Source organism: Lycium ferocissimum, chromosome 9 (genome assembly GCF_029784015.1).
Source record: "Lycium ferocissimum isolate CSIRO_LF1 chromosome 9, AGI_CSIRO_Lferr_CH_V1, whole genome shotgun sequence".
Classification (NCBI taxonomy): Eukaryota; Viridiplantae; Streptophyta; class Magnoliopsida; order Solanales; family Solanaceae; genus Lycium; species Lycium ferocissimum.
In genome coordinates this window covers 30,664,787-30,684,112 of record NC_081350.1, presented here as the reverse complement: position 1 = coordinate 30,684,112, position 19,326 = coordinate 30,664,787, and the positions used below count along the sequence as shown (strand labels likewise).

General features: G+C 35.2%; 2 protein-coding genes across 2 annotated transcripts; one reads left to right on the top strand and one right to left on the bottom strand.

The window, feature by feature from the left end:
* Positions 1-442: 442 nt before the first annotated feature.
* On the top strand, positions 443-9,323 carry LOC132030229 (pyruvate kinase isozyme G, chloroplastic). The gene is made up of 12 exons (XM_059419760.1): positions 443-892; positions 2,277-2,528; positions 3,830-3,995; positions 4,441-4,575; positions 4,690-4,800; positions 4,946-5,034; positions 6,108-6,170; positions 7,191-7,366; positions 7,770-7,872; positions 8,096-8,244; positions 8,719-8,827; positions 8,937-9,323. Exons 1-12 carry the CDS (start codon positions 638-640, stop codon positions 9,048-9,050), a joined length of 1,722 nt encoding a protein of 573 aa, XP_059275743.1. The 5' UTR covers positions 443-637; the 3' UTR covers positions 9,051-9,323.
* A 738-nt stretch (positions 9,324-10,061) lies between these two features.
* On the bottom strand, positions 10,062-16,680 carry LOC132030228 (protein NRT1/ PTR FAMILY 7.3-like). The gene is made up of 5 exons (XM_059419759.1): positions 16,423-16,680; positions 15,883-15,997; positions 12,146-12,363; positions 11,138-11,697; positions 10,062-11,023 (listed from the first exon to the last, which is right to left on the bottom strand). The coding sequence occupies exons 1-5, from the start codon at positions 16,447-16,449 to the stop codon at positions 10,150-10,152; spliced, it is 1,794 nt and encodes a 597-aa protein (XP_059275742.1). The 5' UTR covers positions 16,450-16,680; the 3' UTR covers positions 10,062-10,149.
* Between the last annotated feature and the right edge of the window lie 2,646 nt (positions 16,681-19,326).

Here is a 19,326-nt window from a genome sequence, read left to right as displayed (position 1 = left end):
TGACTGGGCACGACATTTAAGAAAGAGGGAAGACTTTTGAAACTTGTGGTTCAAAATAAGCCTTGAAAATTTGTGTGGCTGTAAATCATTCATAAAGTGAATTTGTTTTCAAATTAGGAAAGAAGGCCATTCATTTAGCGTAATTAAAAAGGAAATAGTGTTCAAACAAATGAAAACAGAGGAAAGATGATTTTTTGCTTTCCATTCAATATTTGATATTCTTATTGGGCTCCACTAAATTTAAATTAGCTTATGAGAAACTCGAACCTGAGATCTCCGGTCGAGAATAAAGCAACCCTAGTATGAGTCGATTTGCTATTGAAAATGTACGAATGGACCAAAATTAAGCATTAATGAGGAGAAATGGGAGCATTTGGAATTAAAATGAGTGGAGTGAAGTAAACGTGGAAGAAGCACAAGTATATACAGTTAATAAGTAGGGCAGACCAAGAGAAGGAAAGTACAAAGTAGAAAGAGAATCCTACTCTCTATAATTCCTCTGCACCCAGCCGCTCTCTTCGCTAACTCACTTTCACTTCCCTTCTTTCACCACACAAAACACAAAACACAACACACTTTCTTAAAGTTTGTTTCTTCTAGTTTTCTCCGAACTCTAAACATCTCTTTTTCTTTTCAAATGGCGACATTGAATCTGCCTACTGCTGGACTACACTCATTGAAATCTGATGTGGCTAAATACCCATCGTTGGATCGCCTTTCCTCTGCTAGGAACTTCTCTGATTTGTTCTTCTTTCCAGATTATCGCATCAACAGGAGACGTGTGAACGGTTTGAATAATCAAATCGTGGCTGTTAAATCACCTGATCATATACGTGGCGTTAATACCAATGTCCATGCCAATTATGATAACAATATACCTGTTACCTCACCAGTAAGTGAATCCCCTTAGTTGTGTAGTTATTGTGTTACTAATATATGTTTATTGATGTATCTGTTCTTTCTGCTCTTTATTGATGATTGATTAATGATTTGTGGTTTTTACCTTGGCATTTGTTAAAGTTTGAGTTTTGCATAGAACAAGTGCCATTAAAAAAGGTCAAATATACAGCCCAACATAAAAAAATTACGCCATGTAGTCCAATATACAATATTATACAGGGGGGAAAGCATTGTACATAATGTATCAACCTTGTATAAAAGGCGTCTATACACAAATATGGGCTAAATCGGGTAATAAACTCAAATTATGGGTTACGTGGCGTAAATATTTTCTCCCAATAGACATAGAGCGTAATATGCCCACTAAATGCTTACCCATGCACGAAATGCAGGATTTGGGGGGGTGGGGGGTGTATATAGTATGCAACATTTATCTTTGCATTTCAACCAAGAGGCTGTTTCCATGCCTCGTATTCGTGTCCTACAGTTGACAAAAGAAGCATCTCTACTGTCGTGTCAAGGCTTGTCCTCTAAACAGTAGAGATGCTTCTTTGGTGAGTTTGTAGGACACTAAAGATTCACTCTAAAAGTGTGCAATAACTGCGGAAGTATATGAATTTTAATTGGCTAGAATGACATTCATACTTGAGAAAATGCATCCCCTGTATATTTCTCAAACTAAACTTTTAAGTAAATGGAGGGATGTGAATTTCTCTAGACTATCTAGCAATTGTTTCTCGTCTAGTGTACTCTGTTAACCTATTTATTACACTTGACTTTCGTTCATGAATCATTGGTCCTGTGCTCGTGATTTATCTTATAGCAAATCAAATGGTCTTGCACGATCAGAGTGGTCTCCATGAGTTTGGTTTGCGTATTTTGATTGCTTATATTCATCATAGTAGTATCTCCAAAAGCAGGATTTGTTCCATTGGGCCATTAATAGTTTTATTTGAAGGTCTTGAGAATCTGATCAACTCTTTGTTAAAGTATCAGGAAACTCCCATATGAACTGTTGATGCTTAATTTAATTGGAAAAAACTGCAAATCGTGTTACATTGTTACCTCATGGTCTATATTTTTAGATATCCCATAGAAGGGAAAAAAGAGTAACATATGAAAAAGAGAGCAAATAAATTAAAACTGTCTCCTAGTAAAGAGTTAGTGCATCTGACATTTCTGCATATGCCTATTCAAAGTTTTTACGTTTAATAAGCTTCAGCAAACCAAAACTTATATTGATGTATTGTTTTCCGTTATCAAAATTCTCCCTTTTCACCATTTTGTTTCCTGTAAGAGCACATACTCTGAACATTCTAATGAATCCTTTGTTCTTAAAAGTAACTTATGGTAATTTTCTCCCTTCTGTGGTTCAGTCCAGCGGTTACAATCTGGGACAAGAGAGTGTGTATCTGAACTCTCCAAGAAAAACCAAGATTGTTTGCACAATTGGTCCCTCTACAAGCTCAAGGGAGATGATCTGGAAATTGGCTGAGGCTGGAATGAACGTGGCCCGTCTGAATATGTCACACGGGGACCATGCATCTCATCAGAAAACAATTGACCTTGTTAAAGAATACAATGCTCAATCTGAGAACAAGGTTATAGCAATAATGTTGGACACTAAGGTAATGCTTGTTATTAGCTTTATAATTGCAATTATTAGTGTCTGTTCAAAAAATGATCATATATGTCCAAGCACCAAAGGTGTGACCTAGTGTCAATGAATTGGGTGTAAGCCTTGGAAACCCGGGTTTAAATCTCAGTAGAGACAAAAAGACTAGGTGATTTTTCTCATCTGCCTAAGCTTTGGTAGGCAGAGTTACCCGATACCTGTGCTGGTGGGAAGTAGCAGGCACCTAGTGGAACAGTTGAGGGGGGGCACAAGTTGGCCCGAGCATCAATGTTATAAAGGAAAAAAAAAAAAAAGAATCAGTAATAGCATAGGTCTAATATTTTTCCAATTGGAGTGGGTTATTTGAGTTCAGCAAGTTTTTTGGTATTCAGTTGTCCTGCCTTTTACTACTGTTTGGAGTGTCTATATCATAAGAAAGTACATGTAGCTTCAGTGGCTTTTGAACCCATTGAGATGACTGAAGAATTTCATTATTTCGATTTCGCTAATCCTTGGGAACAACGTGAGAAGGGTTTGGTGGTGTGGTTGTAGTAGAGTAGTCAAGGTGATGGGAATTTTTCATATATCAAACAAAGACTTGTGCTCCTTTCTCTTATAAGCTAAGCCTAGGACGACTAGATAGTAAAACTGCTTTTCAGGTGATCTGTTTGGTATGTTGAGGGTTGATGGACATGGTGACTGATTTCCTTAATATTCTTTTTCGTGTTCTACCAAAGAGAACAGAGTGGACACTGAGAATCCTGTTCATATCCTCTTCTTGTAGCTACCACTTATCACTAGCATCACCGAGAAATAGACTTAGAACTTTTGGGTTTGTGGAACTTAAATGCTGATATACTGTTCATTTGGTTTTGGATTCACAAGTTTGCAAATGGGTGAAGCAATTTAATTTTGTTTTTTCAACTGATATAAAGTCGTGTTTGAACTGAGCTATTGATCAAAAGGAAATGAAAATTGAGATCCATCTTCTGTTGCTTGTTATTGTCATTTTCAATTGTAAAAAATTGCTAACGTCACATGTTGTTCTATAGACAAGTTAATGCATTGTGGGTATTTATCCAGTTGCCATTTGCGAGGTGCATAACCATGTGTTCTTTGTCATGGTTGACCTTTGTTTTATTATGAAGATTGTGAAGCCTGTCATGATAGTTTTCCACTTCCCAAGTGCGATGTTGAAAGTAATTTGTTTATTTAGTGTTTTAAGATGAGACATAAGTTCTAGGACAGTTATACGCCACGTTAATGAGCTCCTTCCCATTATATTCTTTTGTTGCCTATGATATATCTTTGCAGGGACCCGAGGTGAGAAGTGGAGATGTGCCACAACCAATCCTCCTGAAGGAGGGTCAAGAATTCAACTTTACCATTAAAAGAGGAGTCAGCACAGAAGACACTGTTAGTGTAAATTATGACGATTTCATAAATGATGTGGAGGCGGGAGACATACTACTCGTTGATGGTAATTGAATTTCTTCTAGTTCATTTTTTCTTGATAAACACTATTGCTTATCTAAAACATTGCTATAGCACAAACAATGTTCTAAAAAGACATATCTGGGACTTGCTTCGGCGCGAGAGACTTGAAAAAAATGCCTTTGGGGTGAACATGGGAGGCGCTAGTCTTGTCTAACAGTTCCTGTGCAATACTGGAATTGTATTATCTAATTGAGTTTTTCTTGGTTTATTAATAATTAGACAACACAATACTGGAATTGTAATTGTGAATTGTTCTTGCAATATTAAGTATCATTTTGTGATTATTTCAAACGTGGTTGCATCTCAAACAAAAAATTCAATAATGGGAAGAGTGGCCTTTAGATCCAGATTTATCATCAAGTTTTGTGTCTCTTGGGAAAAGAAACTTTTTGTCCCATAATCTCAATTACCTGCTCTTGTTCATCCAGGTGGGATGATGTCATTAGCTGTGAAGTCAAAAACCAGCGACGTAGTGAAATGTGAAGTTATTGATGGGGGAGAACTGAAATCAAGACGGCATCTAAATGTAAGAGGAAAAAGTGCCACCCTGCCTTCAATAACAGGTTTGTTCAATTTATGGAACCCCACCTCCCTACAATATTTTAGTTACTCATTTTTTTTTTTCTAAGACCACGCTTTAGCTTGATCTTTTTTTTTTTTTTTTGTAACTTATACAGAGAAAGACTGGGATGATATTAAGTTTGGTGTGGACAATCAAGTTGACTTCTATGCTGTTTCCTTTGTGAAGGATGCTAAGGTCATCCATGAATTGAAAGATTACCTTAAAAGTAAAGTGTCTACTACCTATTATGTTTTTTTCGGGATAAGGATCTTCTACCTATTATTTATAGGGATGTAACCTTGTCAAAGGCTTTCATGGTTGCATTCCTTCATCTTTTTTTTCCCTCTAAAGTTGGAAGAGCTATTATGCAGGTTGTAATGCAGATATTCATGTTATTCCAAAGATTGAAAGTGCAGACTCCATCCCAAATCTCCACTCAATCTTATCTGCATCTGACGGGGTTAGTTCAATGTGTTGAAAATGTTGCCTAATTAATTTACTTAAGTACTCATACTATTTTTGCTATGTCAGTCTCTTAGTGTATGTAGGTCTCCGTAACAAAAAAGATAGCACTATTATTATCGTCTTGCTTATATTTATCGAGTGAAGGATGATGCAGTGAAAATATTGTTGAAAATTAAAATGGATGCCAAAGGTATGGTAAGCCCCTTTTATGAAGATGTAAAGAGCAAAGAACACATACAGTAGGGTGTGCCAGTAGTAACTCCATGGTTATCAATTAACTAGACTAGTGTAAATAAAAAAAGGACAGTCAAATATCCGATTGACTTGCATACTAGAAATTCTGAGCCTTTTAATCTTTTCTTCATTAGACATCCCATCAGAACAGAAAACCATGTACAACAAGAAAAGGACTGCTTCATTTTCATGATGCACAGTTTGTAAAAATTGCATGTCAAACTGTCGAGCTTCATTTGGATGGAAGGAAGCAGAAGTAAAGTAGATGAAACAAGTGCACTACTAGCTTTCAGAAGCTTCAATATTCTTTCTTTTAACTAGTTTGGGCGTTGATGGCTGCAAGAAGCCCTACTCTGGCTAATTCTTCTCCCTTAGAATTTTGAACATCTCAATATTTTGGCTGTAAGGCTTTCTGTGGATCCCTATCTGTATTTCCTGGAAACTTCCTAGGACTTTGACTAGCAACACTTGATCTCTAATTTGCTTTTCTTGGCATACGTGTATTGTTGTACTTCTGTCTGCAGCAGAAATTATTAATCGAAGTAGGAAATTTTGCTATAGAAATATAGTTATAGACTTATGAAGAAGGGCTGGTCGATCTTCTTGTGTAGTTCTAGTTGTTTCCCAAAACCCTCATTGTATTAATCGATGGTGTCTCAAAGCTTTTGAGTGACAATTCTACTGGTGAAGTCGGTTGTTTTATTTAGCAGATCAAGCTGCCAATCTAAGCCAAGTTACTCGACTACATTGCGATTGACCTTTTAAATGACAACATCAATTATTTTAACGTCTTTTTGGACATCTTTCTAAGTAATGTTATGCAATTGTTGATAGGCAATGGTGGCCCGCGGTGATCTTGGAGCTGAGCTTCCAATTGAGGAAGTCCCATTGCTGCAGGTAATCTCAATGCTGATGCATAAAGCTTCATTTCATGAGCCTTTTCATAGCTTACTACCTCTGTTATCAAGTGCGGAGATGGTGAGATCTTTACAATACCATGCTAAAAAAGGCTCATATGTTCCATCACTGATCACATCATCTTGGTTAAATCTTTGCTCTTTGGTCAATATGGTGGACAAAATTACGTGATATAACTAAATTAGGGAGGCGAGTAATCTTGAATATATTTATTTAGTATTACTGTTGATTCTCACAAGTTCATGATGCTATCATCCTACCGCAAGTTAACCAGCATGTTCAAAATACCCGTAGGTTTACAATTAGATATATTCCCGTGGCAACTGAACAAGAATGTTTATAATAACACTCAATTGCATAGATTTGCAATCAAATCCCTAGTAATTCGGGAGGAGAAATGCAGCACTGGCACTTATGAAAAATGTGCATGTTAGTCAACCTACTGAGCTGTGGAGTTTCTCGTTACCTTTGAACTATTTCATTGTGTCAATTTGTCTACCCATTTCTCCAACATACAACAACTGTGGTGCCCATCGAAACAAACCTGTCCTGTTTCATTCAGCCTTTTAACCCCCTGGTGCCTCTTAACAGCCAAACCCCATTGCCAATATAGGAGATTATTGTTTTTCAATACTCATTTTCCCTTCTTTCATTCAGCATGATTTACTTTCCAAATAGATTTACACCTCTTTTCCGAACTGAATATTGTGTGGTATTATCATACTCTTGTCAAAGGTTTGTTACTTATAGTAAACAGAAAAACGTTTACTAGTTTAGGAGGTTATAGTATTAACATAATCAATTTGGTTTTCTTTATTAACACAATAAAAGTAAGTGCTAGAATTACTGAAACAGGATTACAGACCACTGAACTGCATTCCTTCTGGCTACTGTCAATGATCTTTTCTCTTGGAGAAATTCCTTCCTCGCCAAACCCTTTTGTATCTTACTTTAGTAACTTAGTCAGAACTGAGAAACTGCTGTTGCATGTATCCACAGGAAGACATTATTAGAAGGTGTCGGAGCATGCAAAAACCTGTAATAGTTGCCACAAACATGCTTGAAAGCATGATAGATCACCCAACCCCAACAAGGGCAGAAGTCTCAGACATTTCTATTGCAGTACGTGAAGGTGCTGATGCTGTAATGCTTTCAGGGGAAACCGCTCATGGGAAGTAAGTGTTGTTCTAGACACAAACTAATTTTACATCCTTCAGTGCTTTTTACTATCCGTCTTGGTTTTGATTACTGCTTTTCTTGTATTTGCTTAAATCGATATCAGGTTTCTCCACTTGCTTATGTGTTTTTAACTTCTTATCTCTCTGCCTTGATCATTTTTCTATTTTGGATCCAGATCCTTATGATAATGTTCTTTTCTACTATTCGCTTTGTTGTGCTACTCGGTTGTTATTTTTCCTCCTTGGGTATGCTTTTGGATTGGTCAGATCCTCATGGTGTATTCTCATTTGAGTTTGCAATTAGAATCATTTCTTTTTATTTTGTGTTTTTGTTTGTTATTTAGTAACCTGGAATATATGATTTATACATATTGAACCATCTATTTCCATAAATCCATAGGTACCCACTGAAGGCAGTTCACGTGATGCATATTGTGTCATTAAGGACTGAGTCAAGCCTACAAAACAACACTAGTTCTCCAAGTCAATCTCTCGCCCATAAGGTATATGCGGTGTACGAATTATATGTATTGTAGTTTGTAAACTTCACTTTTCAATTACCTTTCTCTCAGAAAGAGTTATATGTTTTACTGGATTTTTATCTGTTTTTGTGCTAAGAACTCAAATCATTTCATCCAGCGGGGTTTTTTATTTCTCGTATTATCCAACGAGGAAATCACGTTCAACTCTAATTGTTATGCAAAATCTATTTGATATATTTTGCAGAGCCATATGGGTGAAATGTTTGCTTTCCATTCTTCCACAATGGCTGATACCCTTAACACTCCCATCATTGTCTTCACAAGAACTGGGTCTATGGCAGTAATTTTAAGTCATAATCGGCCTTCATCAACAGTTTTTGCTTTCACGAACAAGTAAGTTCCTTAAAAAAGTACAACTATTAGCTTTAGTCATATTGTATCATGGTATATTTCATTGAGATCATTAACATTATTGTAGCTCAAGCTCCTTTGAATCGTTTTCACTCTGTTTAATTGTTGAAGGTAGTTTTCTGTACTAAAATTTTGAGACTTGTCTTTGGTATCAAGAAGTTTGTGGGAGGGGCACTATGCAAAATTGGGTCATTGGTTCAGCAAGTTTAGCCTTTTCTCCAGTCGCAATTATAGTCTTTAGGGACCTTGCTTGACTTGTCTTGTTCCATTGTTGAGCTATTTTCTCTGTTTTTTCAAGTAAGCATTAAATTCTCTCACTATATAAAGAATAATGTAGCTCTGTTTCTACCAATCGAAAAAATAATATAGCTCTCTCTCTCTCTCTCTCTACACAATTACATATATATGCGCCTACATATTTATTAACATACGGCATGAATTTATGTTTTGTGCCAGTGAAAGGGTGAAGCAGCGTCTTGCTCTGTATCATGGTGTCGTGCCTATATATATGGAGTTTTCCGCTGATGCAGAGGAGACCTTTTCCCGAGCAATCAAGCTCTTATTGGTTAGTGATGTTTTCCCGTCTTTTTAATGTGTATTTCCCTCAGCATTTCTTGTATAAGGTTGCTCCATGTACAAACACGGATAATCTTTTTATTTTCTGTATCCTGCAGAGCAAAAGCTTGGTGAAGGATGGGCAATTTGTCACTCTTGTCCAAAGTGGAGCACAACCAATCTGGCGTAGACATTCTACTCACCACATACAAGTCCGTAAGGTCCAAAGTTGATATGCGTAGCAATCATTTATTTAGTGGAACATGCTGAGTGGTGACAACTAGGATACAGTTTTTCAAAGTTTCTTATATACAGTTGCTTCTTTCCCTTTTCCCCTTAAATTTGTTCCTTATTTGATGAAATTAGAGAAATCTTCTTAAAAGTTGCAATTTTAGATACAGATGTTTCTGTTTTGGCATTATTGTATCATTTTTGTATGAACTTTCTAGCGATATCGGAGAATGGAAAATTAAAGTTTGATAACTTTTTTGTAGCATCATTTACTATATATTTGTGTGATTTTTCCCTGTGTAGTTATCATCATGATTCCATTTGAATATGTCTTGGTGTATCAGAAATCAGAAAACAATTTTATCAGGATCACAGGCAAAGCAAAACAGAAATATCTAACGGTTTTTGGAGAACGTTTCCTCTGTGCGTGGGTCAATTCCCATTCCAGAAGCTGCATTCTTTTTATTGTCCTTGAATATAATCCCCTCAGCAAAGTCATAATTTGCAGTTAATGAATGATTTCAATATTCTCATCAATCTTTATTTTCAAGGGAAACACAAAAGCTGGAACTCGGCTTAGTCATCTTATGTTGAAGCCATTTCCAGAGATATACAACAGCTTTTGCATGTCTTACTGAAGTTGTTGCCAGATTCTTCTGGTTAGGGTAATCAGAATTCACCAGGAATAAATTAGAAATTAACCTATCTTGATCAACATTTGAGAGTTTTCCTCCACAGAAAAACTCTTTGGGACTTCGATATACCCATCTAGCACACGCTCCATCTGGTCCCACTGCGCTGTTAAACGCCTTCAAACATACAGCGATTTGCCAGGTACTTGGAAACCCAAGTCATATTTCTGTTCAACTCCAAGATGCTTGTGATTATTACAACTAATATGACAAGGCCAACAAAGGCACAAACAGTAAACCCAGTCCAGCTCTCTGGAGAGTTTGCCATGGGTTGGGTGTTTGGAATTTGATTAAGTTAGAACTTGTACTAAAAAGTAAATCTGTACATAAGTTGAGGAGGTATAGCTTTCCTCTTATTTATTTAATTTTGGCAAATATGCCTAAAAGTATGAGAAAATTATCAGATACATTAGACTTCACATTTTTCCTCGTCCTTGACTTCTTGAATCATTTCACCATGCTTTATACCCTTGTACCACATAGCACAGGGTATATAAGCAACTAAATCTAAGATTGTCAAACAAGCTAAGAGAAAATAAAACCTTTCTAGGTGACCGTTGTTGAGGTTTTCCGGGATCCATCCAGACATGTTATCAGTTGTAGAAATTTTCATCACTACGCTCACGAGTAAGCTGCTCACGTAGTTTCCTAGTGATATCGAAGTCATGCACAGTGCACTTCCGAAGCTTTTGAGACCATCCGGTGCTTGTTCATTGAAAAACTCCAGCTGTCCTACGTACATGAACACTTCCGAAGCTCCTATCAGAGAGTACTGAGGAATCTGCCATAAGATACTTAGAGAGCTTGAGTCTTGACAATGTGTGCAGTGTTTTTTAGCATACTCGAGTCTATAGCACTCCACAAGTCCGGCTGAAAGCATTGCCATCATAGCTATGACAAGTCCCATTCCCATCCGTTGAAGTTGAGTTATTCCTTGACCCTCTCCCCTTTTCTTAAACTTTTTTACTATGGGATCAAGTGCTCGGCGATAAAGTAATATTACAACCGCTACACTCATGATGTCGCAGCTAGACATACTAGCTGCTGGGATCCTAAAGTTCCCGAGCGTAGTTTTCATAGTGTCGCCTTGCTCGACGAATATTGAGGCCATTTGCGTAAACGCTACAGAGTAAACTATAGTACATAGCCAAATTGGCAACAGCCTCAAGATGCACTTAACCTCTTCAACTTGTGAAATAGGGCATAGGCGCCACGGGTTGCAATCGCTCTGCTTCTCATTGTCAAGTTCTTTGGATGTGATCAGAGCTGCTTTATCCAAGAATCTGCATTTAAAAAAAGATTTATCAGTGCATCTTAGAACGGGAAATATATACAACCACAAATTGAGCATCCAAGTAACTTTATTTTGAATAGCACATTAGTGCTTTGATACTCACTTGAAACCATGAGTGTGGAGCATTTTTCTACCAGCAGTATTGGAACTCTCGTCATTGCATTCATATAATGCGTCTTCATTCTCTGTCATCTTTACTCTCCACTTCTTCGATGCAGCGACTATAACCTGAGAAAACCGGGTTATAGGGTTGCCATTAGACCGGAAGTGCCTATACTTGACGGTGCCTCCAAGAAAGAGCACCAATCCTGCAAAGGCAGACGCAGCGGACGCCCAGAAACCAAGAGCCCACATCCCTTCATCCTCAAAGTAGTCTAACACGGTGTTAGAAAAAAGCGAACCAAGGTTCAAGGCCAGGTAGAAGTAGCTGAAGAAGGCCTGTTTGGATTGCTTCTCCCTTGGATCACGCGCATCGAACTGATCAGCTCCAAAGGTAGCGATGTTAGGCTGATAGCCTCCATATCCTAGAGCAATCATGTACACGGAGATGTAGAATAGACCAATCTCCATGCTTGAATGCTGTCCACATAGAGTTGTTCGATCCCCACAACCTTTCGGTTTGACTAAGTAAAGTTGTGTCACCAGTGATAATACTACTAATCCCTGTTAATAAGTTCGTTCCAGACCAATCATTAAGAGCAAGTTCGATTAGTATGAACATAAAACTTTGTAGTAATTGTTGCATTAATTAATAGTACTCCAGCTGTTCCAATTCATATTACATTTTCTGTATTTTGAGAAACTGCTAGATGTTTGACACAATTATGTTTGTATAAAATTTTCACGACTTTCAAGAATTCAAGTTCATTAAATTATTCAAATTTTAAACTTGAATGTTATGTTTCCTTAATCAATTAAACTTTTCAACTATTATTTCAATGTTGATTTTCATAATCACTAATATAATACATAAGTTAAAATTAATGTCTTAAACTCCATGTCAACTTAATTACCGTCATATAAAATAGAACAAATGGAATACTTAGTACAGTTAAACTCTGTGTCGACTTAATTACGTTTTATGTAAGATGCCAAGTAAATGGATACTTACAGTTACATAAATGATCTGAAAAATGGCACAGCTTTTGAATCTTCCCCAGTAGGCGTCACTAAGAAAAGCACCAAGAAGAGAGAAGATGTAGACAGTGCCAGTCCATATGCTCACATTATTAGCAGCAGCCGCATTGTTTTGATGAAGTACTCTTGTTAGGAACAACACCAAATTCACCCCAACACCGAAAAAGGCGAGAGTAGCTAAACCTTGATTCACTGATTAAAATCACAGGGGAAATAATAGAGTAAAGAGCGTTCATCTATGAGATAGTTGAATCAATCAATTTGGTTTTATCAGTGTCCCATTCTCCTACTCTCCTACATAGTGCGATTTAGTGTCTAACTAGGTAAGTCAATCAATCAAGACCAAGACATGGTTGTCTACGAGATAGTTGAATAAATCAATTTGGTCATATGGATGTTACATTACCCTAATCAATAGTGGGATTTAGCATGGCTAACTAGGTAAATCGATCAATTCATCAAGACCAAGATACACTTGCCGAATGTGGATTTCAACTTTAGCTTCTCAATAAGATAAAAGAGCATGGTATATGAGATCTATGGTTGAATCAATCAATTTCGTTTTATGGATGTTAAATTCTCCTAAATATCTAGAGGGATTTAGTGGCTAAAAAGGTAAATCAATCAATCCAGATCAAGACACTAGTGAAACTGTGGAGAACTTTCAACTTTATACTCTCAAATAAAATAAAAATAACACTACAAATTGTGGCGCATTATTAATATAGTACTAGGTTTGATAGTTAGGTTATTTCAAAGACAATTCTTTTCTGTCCTTTCCAATCAGTTTCTTGTCAGAGTGAGTTTTACTTAGATTTATAGGTTTGATGACTAGGTAATAACAACAGACATTTCATTTATTTCCCTTCCAATCAATTTCTTGTCAAAGTGGGATGCACAATGGGATTTACTTTCTTGGAATTATACTAGTTGATATTAATGATAATAGCACGCAAAAAGGTAGTTAACCATGACATGGGTGCGATATTCCTAGAGCGTTTAAATCATTCAATAGTGGAAGGTAATATTTTTCTACACCATGTTGTGGGAAACACTTAAATGTCAGACCTTGCCACACTATGCCCTAATTTCAAGTTGCCAACATGTTATGCCGTAAGGTCAAAACTTGCCAACTCTACGGCCCTTTTGCCAATTTTGCGTCTGCGAAGTACTCTAATCATTAATTATTTGTGAAAAAAAGAAAAAAAAAAGAAAATAAAAAAATCATTAATTATTTTACTTTGATAGATCTTATGTTACCTATGTGTCACCTTATTGTTTTACGAAGAAAATAAAGGACTTCTAATTATTAAGACACATGCCGAAAGACTATTTGGTTGTTGAATATAAACCTTTCCTTATTCTATTAGACACTTTTTCCTTATTCTCGCGCGAGTAGTAGAATGACCAATCAAGGCATGTTAAAATCCACCATTCTGACTTGTCACAACACTCTCAATAAAAGACAACGTATGGCCAATAGCGGAACATGATAAGAACAATGCTTATTTACTGATACGCTCTTCTACTTTTAATACGCCATCCTTCCACGTACAATACGACAGTGACCAATCAAAAAACGTGATACGAGCACTCACATTTGTTGATACGCCTTTCGACTTTTAATACATCATCCTTCTACGTACAATACGACAATGACCAATCAAAAAGCGTGATACGAACACTTACATTCGTTGATACGCCTTTCAACTTTTAACACGTCATCCTTCTATGTACTAGCCCAATTAGAAAATGTTACAATTAAGAACAATAATATTCGTTGATTCACTTTTTTATTTTTAACACGTCATTCTTCTACGTAAACAACCAATGAGAAAACGTTATAAGAACACCAATATTAAATGATACACCTTTCAGTTTTTAATACGTCATCCTTCTACGTATTCGTCCAATGACCAATCAAAAACCGTCATAAGAACACTAATATTGATTGATACACCTTTCAATTTTTAATATGTCATCCTTCTACTAAGACATTAAATATGCATAGATCTAATAGGATCCAAACCCTCCACGCATACCACACGTTTAATTTCCTTCTGCAACTTACATAGCTATAGTAAGTTGGCGCTAAATTTAAAATTAAACTATATCTATCTCGTTATATGCGCTTCTATCGCCTTTTATTTTCCTACAACTCTTGTAGAAAGCATAAAATTTATCATCTTACATCGCTCGACATAACACTCACGGTATAGAGAGAATATAATCCAGCTGATCAAATAATATTCTAGAGAAAATGTACTTATTTAAAAGAATGAAACACACACAAACACACGCACACACACACACACAAAACAAAAAACAAAAATAAGAAAGCAAACTAGCATAAGCAAAAATCCAGACCAATGATGGGGTCGAGCAAGAACAAATTTTGTCATTATCTGACGTGGCACCGATAGTCGCATGAATATATTTACGTGTCAGAAATGTCTTTTCTATTACTGCATGCTGTTGTCACACACCTCTCCCCCTTTCTCTCGTTTTCTTCCATTGAATTTTGCTATTACTGCCAAAATCCTATCACTTAAGTACAGAGATTTGGGTCGTTTGGTGCATGGTATAAGCTGGGATATCAAAATTAATTTTATCACGTTTGGTAGAAGGTATAAATTTATATAACGTTAATAAAGATAAAATCGTATAAAATGGTATAAAATCAGATATAAAGATATCGCATTTTATCCAGGGACTACTTTATACCATCTAAGAGATGGTATAAAAAATCACCCCAAGATATGGGATAAATTAGTCCTTTGGCCATGCACCAAACGACCACGAAGTTTCTTCTCCGAACTCTCAACCACCACCACCAACCCCCCCCCCCCCCCTGCCCCCGCAGCATTTTCATTTTCATATACATACAAGTTTTATATACGTATATATCTAGAGTTGTCATAATAAATGAGCCTTTTGACACGTGTCTTCAGTTTTTTACTTGTAAATTTAGAATTGTCCTTATAAGTCTTTGTCATTTTCCCGTATGATAGCTGGCTTCCTTTATTACTCAACTCACCGTTTCCCAGAGTTATCAACCTTTCTTTTAATTTTATTTGTTTCCACTAAAATAGAAAAAAGGAAATTCAAAGCAAAAACCATTTTGAAGAAAATGGGAACTCTAAGAATGTGTTTGGACATATATTTGGCTAAAATTAGGAAAAAAGAGTTTTCAAAGTCGAAGTTCACAAATGGTATTATATAAGTTGAAGTTGTTTATGGACATACATTTTACTTGAAAAAGATTGAAGTTTTGTGACTAAAACAAATGATCATAATCAATTTTAAACTTGAAAAACTCTATCTACAAATGGAAGCGAAAAATCAATACAACAACAACATACTCAGTACAAATCAATTGGTGTATAAATAATATATTTTATTTTAAAAAAAAGTTATTTTTTTAATGTCCAAACGGCTCCTAAGAAAACCACCTTCTCCACAAGCCAAGTCATAAACAATCTCCACACGCCAAGTCATAAACAAAGGAAAAATAATGAGTCGATCAGGAAGACAGAGAAATTAATACACCATATACAGAGTGTGACATATCTTAAACTTTTTAAGGTGGAAAATACTATAGCATATAAAGGAAAGATAAGTGGAGTCTAATATCAGTTTTCTTTTTCCTATTTCAAGATAAAAAAATACTCCAGTGGTTTTTGTGAAAAACAAGAAAAAATAAAATCTTACTCAGAAGCATAATGCCAGCGAGCCATTTCCCAGTTTTTCCTCTGTTTGCAGGCATTCCATAAAAATCAACAGTTCCATCTTTAGCACACTCTTCTTCTTTGCCTTTCAGCTTAACCTGTTGATGATCGAGATTTCAAGTTCAACAAAAAAAAAAAAAAAAAAAGAAAGAAAGAAAAGAAAAAAAGAAAGAAAGAAGAAGAGAGAGACGAGTTAATGCACAAGATTTTAGTGAAAGAGTACTAGCTAGATGATCATTCTCGTTTCACTTTCTTGAAAAAGTAGTGTATAGAAAAAGAAAAAAAAGTGTTCTCTTTGCATGAGAAGATTATCAAGATAGAATTTGAATCTAATGCTTTTTATGTGGCTTTCTTGGTAATTTAATTTGTGGTCTTCTCTAGAACCAAAGATAGGTGAATGGTTGGCACTAGGAATGAGGAAGAGAGCTAATTAATTAATGCTGATTCTTGATTATTATAACTAATTAACACTCTTGATGATCACAAGAAAGAAGGGAAGTAGATGGAGAGTACAAATTACTACCTCTTTCGAGATTTCCAAGGAAGCCATTGATGATAGACTCAAAAGGTTACTTCAAAGGGGAGAAGTTTTATGGTGGAAATGAAGAAAGCAAATTGGTTGAGAGTTAAAATGAGCAACTAAAAGTGAGTGAACATCTGTATTTATAGAGAGGTTTTAGACCCTGAGGGTCATTTGGTAGCTGGTTAGAGTATGTATTATTTTACGTAGGGATTAGTTACGCAGGGTTTAGTTATTTATGTATTAGTTATTCCACCTTCGATCCTGTATAAATAATATATAGATTTCCTCATAACTTGTTCATGTATTAGCTATGGGGGTTTTTAAATTGCGAACCAAACACCGTAATCATTTTATACATGAATAATTTACCTCCTAAACAATTACCAAACGTGGTATTACTTATACGGAATTTAATTCATGCATAACTCACCTCTAAACCAGCTATTAAACGACCCTTTATTAACTCAATGGCGACCATCAAAAGGGATTAAATTGGAGGAAAAAATCAAGTGAGAGAGTGACATCTAATGACTATATCCCCATTAATTTTCAGAATAAATTATATATTTACACAAATACTATAAAAAAAGTTGGAATTAATTACGAACTTTGTTAATCGGTCGTTATATAGCTCGTAGCTAAAATAATTTTTGATCATCTATCTTTTCTCCTATAGTTTACATGGTATCAATCCCAATTTATTACTTTTGATGCCCCCCTCCCGGTCCACTCTCCAGATATCCGTTCTAGGTGTGCGCGGGGGTGGGGTGGGGGTGGGGGGTGGGGGGTGGAGTTGTTGGACTCCCACATTGTGAGAAATGGTGTCTTTGATCTCTTTATATGGTCTTGGGCAATCCTTCTTTTATGAGCTAGCTTTTGGGTTGAGTTAAGCGAAAGATCCATTTCTTTATCATATTGAAAATATAATTAAGTATTAAAAGTGTGCTTTCTCTAATAGCTTAAGGTTTAATTAGATGAGATGGTCATACACTTCAACATGGCATTAGAGCAGGCAAAGGTCCCGAGATCGAATTTCGTTGTCAAGTTTCAAAAAAAATTCACGTGCTTGGTCCATGAAAAAAAGTCAGCCCCACACGTTTGGAAGCGTGTTGAGAATATAATTAAGTATTAAAAGTGCGCACTCTTTAACAACTTAAACTTTTAGATGAGATGGTCACACACTTTAACTGGATGCTTTGTGCACTTGTTACTGTCTTTATTAGATTAATAATTACTCTATACGTTCCAATTTAATTGTCTTAGTTTGACTGGGCACACAATTTAAGAAATAAAGAGAAGCTTTTGTATCTTGTGTTCTTAATTTAAAGATATATATAGTCATTTAAATCATGTGGTCCTAAACTTGCCATATAGAATGTTGAAATTATCAACTTACTAAATATAGAAAGAAATACTCATTTTAGGACATCAAAAAAGAAAATAAGCACTTAAATTGGGACGGATCACGGATGGAGTAATATTTATAATTTTTTTTAGATGTAATCTATACTACATTAAAAGCACGAATGACTTTAGAAATGTTGATTGGACTTTTTGCCCTTCATTAAAAGACCCCACAATAGATAAAACTGTCATTTACTATTTTTCTCATTAAATAAATGTGTAATGTAATATTGTAATTTAATTATTATCCTAATACTTAGAACTTAAAATCTAAAATTTCAATTTTTCAATATTTCCTTATTTAAATTAGGTAAGAAGTCCTAAAATTAAGATTTTGAATTGAAGTAAAAAATTATATTCACGTACGGAAAAGTTTTAGAGTCTAAGTCAAACATGGAATGCTAGATATGTTGAATTATAATTATTATTTTTCTTACCAAAAAAAAAAAAAAAAAAGGCACGGCAATAATTACTACTACCCTTTGATTCGACAATTAATTATTCTATGATATTTTTCTATTCATCTGTTTATGGATAATACTCACCATTATTTTTGGATTTTTTTTTTACTTTGGAAAATACTTTATTTTTGAAAAAGTAAAAGAATTCATTAGTTATTTTCTTAATATTTAGGATTTCAAAATCAATTAAAATTGCTATTATTAAATTTTTCCTTATTTATATTACGTAGGAACTTTGAATTCGATTACCTTATGTAGCTCCTTCCAATCTTAAACTTCCTATCCTACGTATTCTTTAAATTCTACATTCATACAAACTTCACAATGACAAAAAATCAAGAAAACATAATTTGAACTGCCTTTGACTTTCTATATAAAGGAAGATGTTTACATTGTTGCCTCATTCTGATGCAATACACACGCAATGTTATTACAATTTTATACATTATTTAATTTCTTCATTACAAGAATTGTCTCTCAGAGATTAATTTCATTTATTTATCTCAATTGAAAATAAATTATGCCAGCATGTCGTAGTTAATCCTTTCGTTTTTGCTGTTCCCTTTTTTTTTTTTTCTCCTGCATAATGGTTAATGATGGTTGTGCTTTGGGATATAAGGGCTAGAGCTTTGTTCGGGTTTTGATTATTGGTGTTTCTCTTTGTTTAATTATGTGGTGCATTTTGTGCATTATAATGAGACTAATTTGTCGGGATTTTGGTAAATACTTCGACTTGCACGTTCGCTTGATTTAATTATAATATATGTGGTACATTTTCTCTTTTGTGTGTTTCAGGGTTTTTATCAACTATTACCGCATTCACGGAACATCAGTGCTGTTTGAGGTAATTTAATCTTCTTAATCACGTGAATTATGTCTTAAAGATTGGTTCCATATATGTATCTCAGTGGAAAAAAAATATGAGCCAGCATTTACAATAACTAAATTTTTTAATTATTCAATCTTATAATACATGAATATTCTATACACTAAACTTAAAAATCCATTACAATTTTATTATTAAACCTTTCCTTATTTG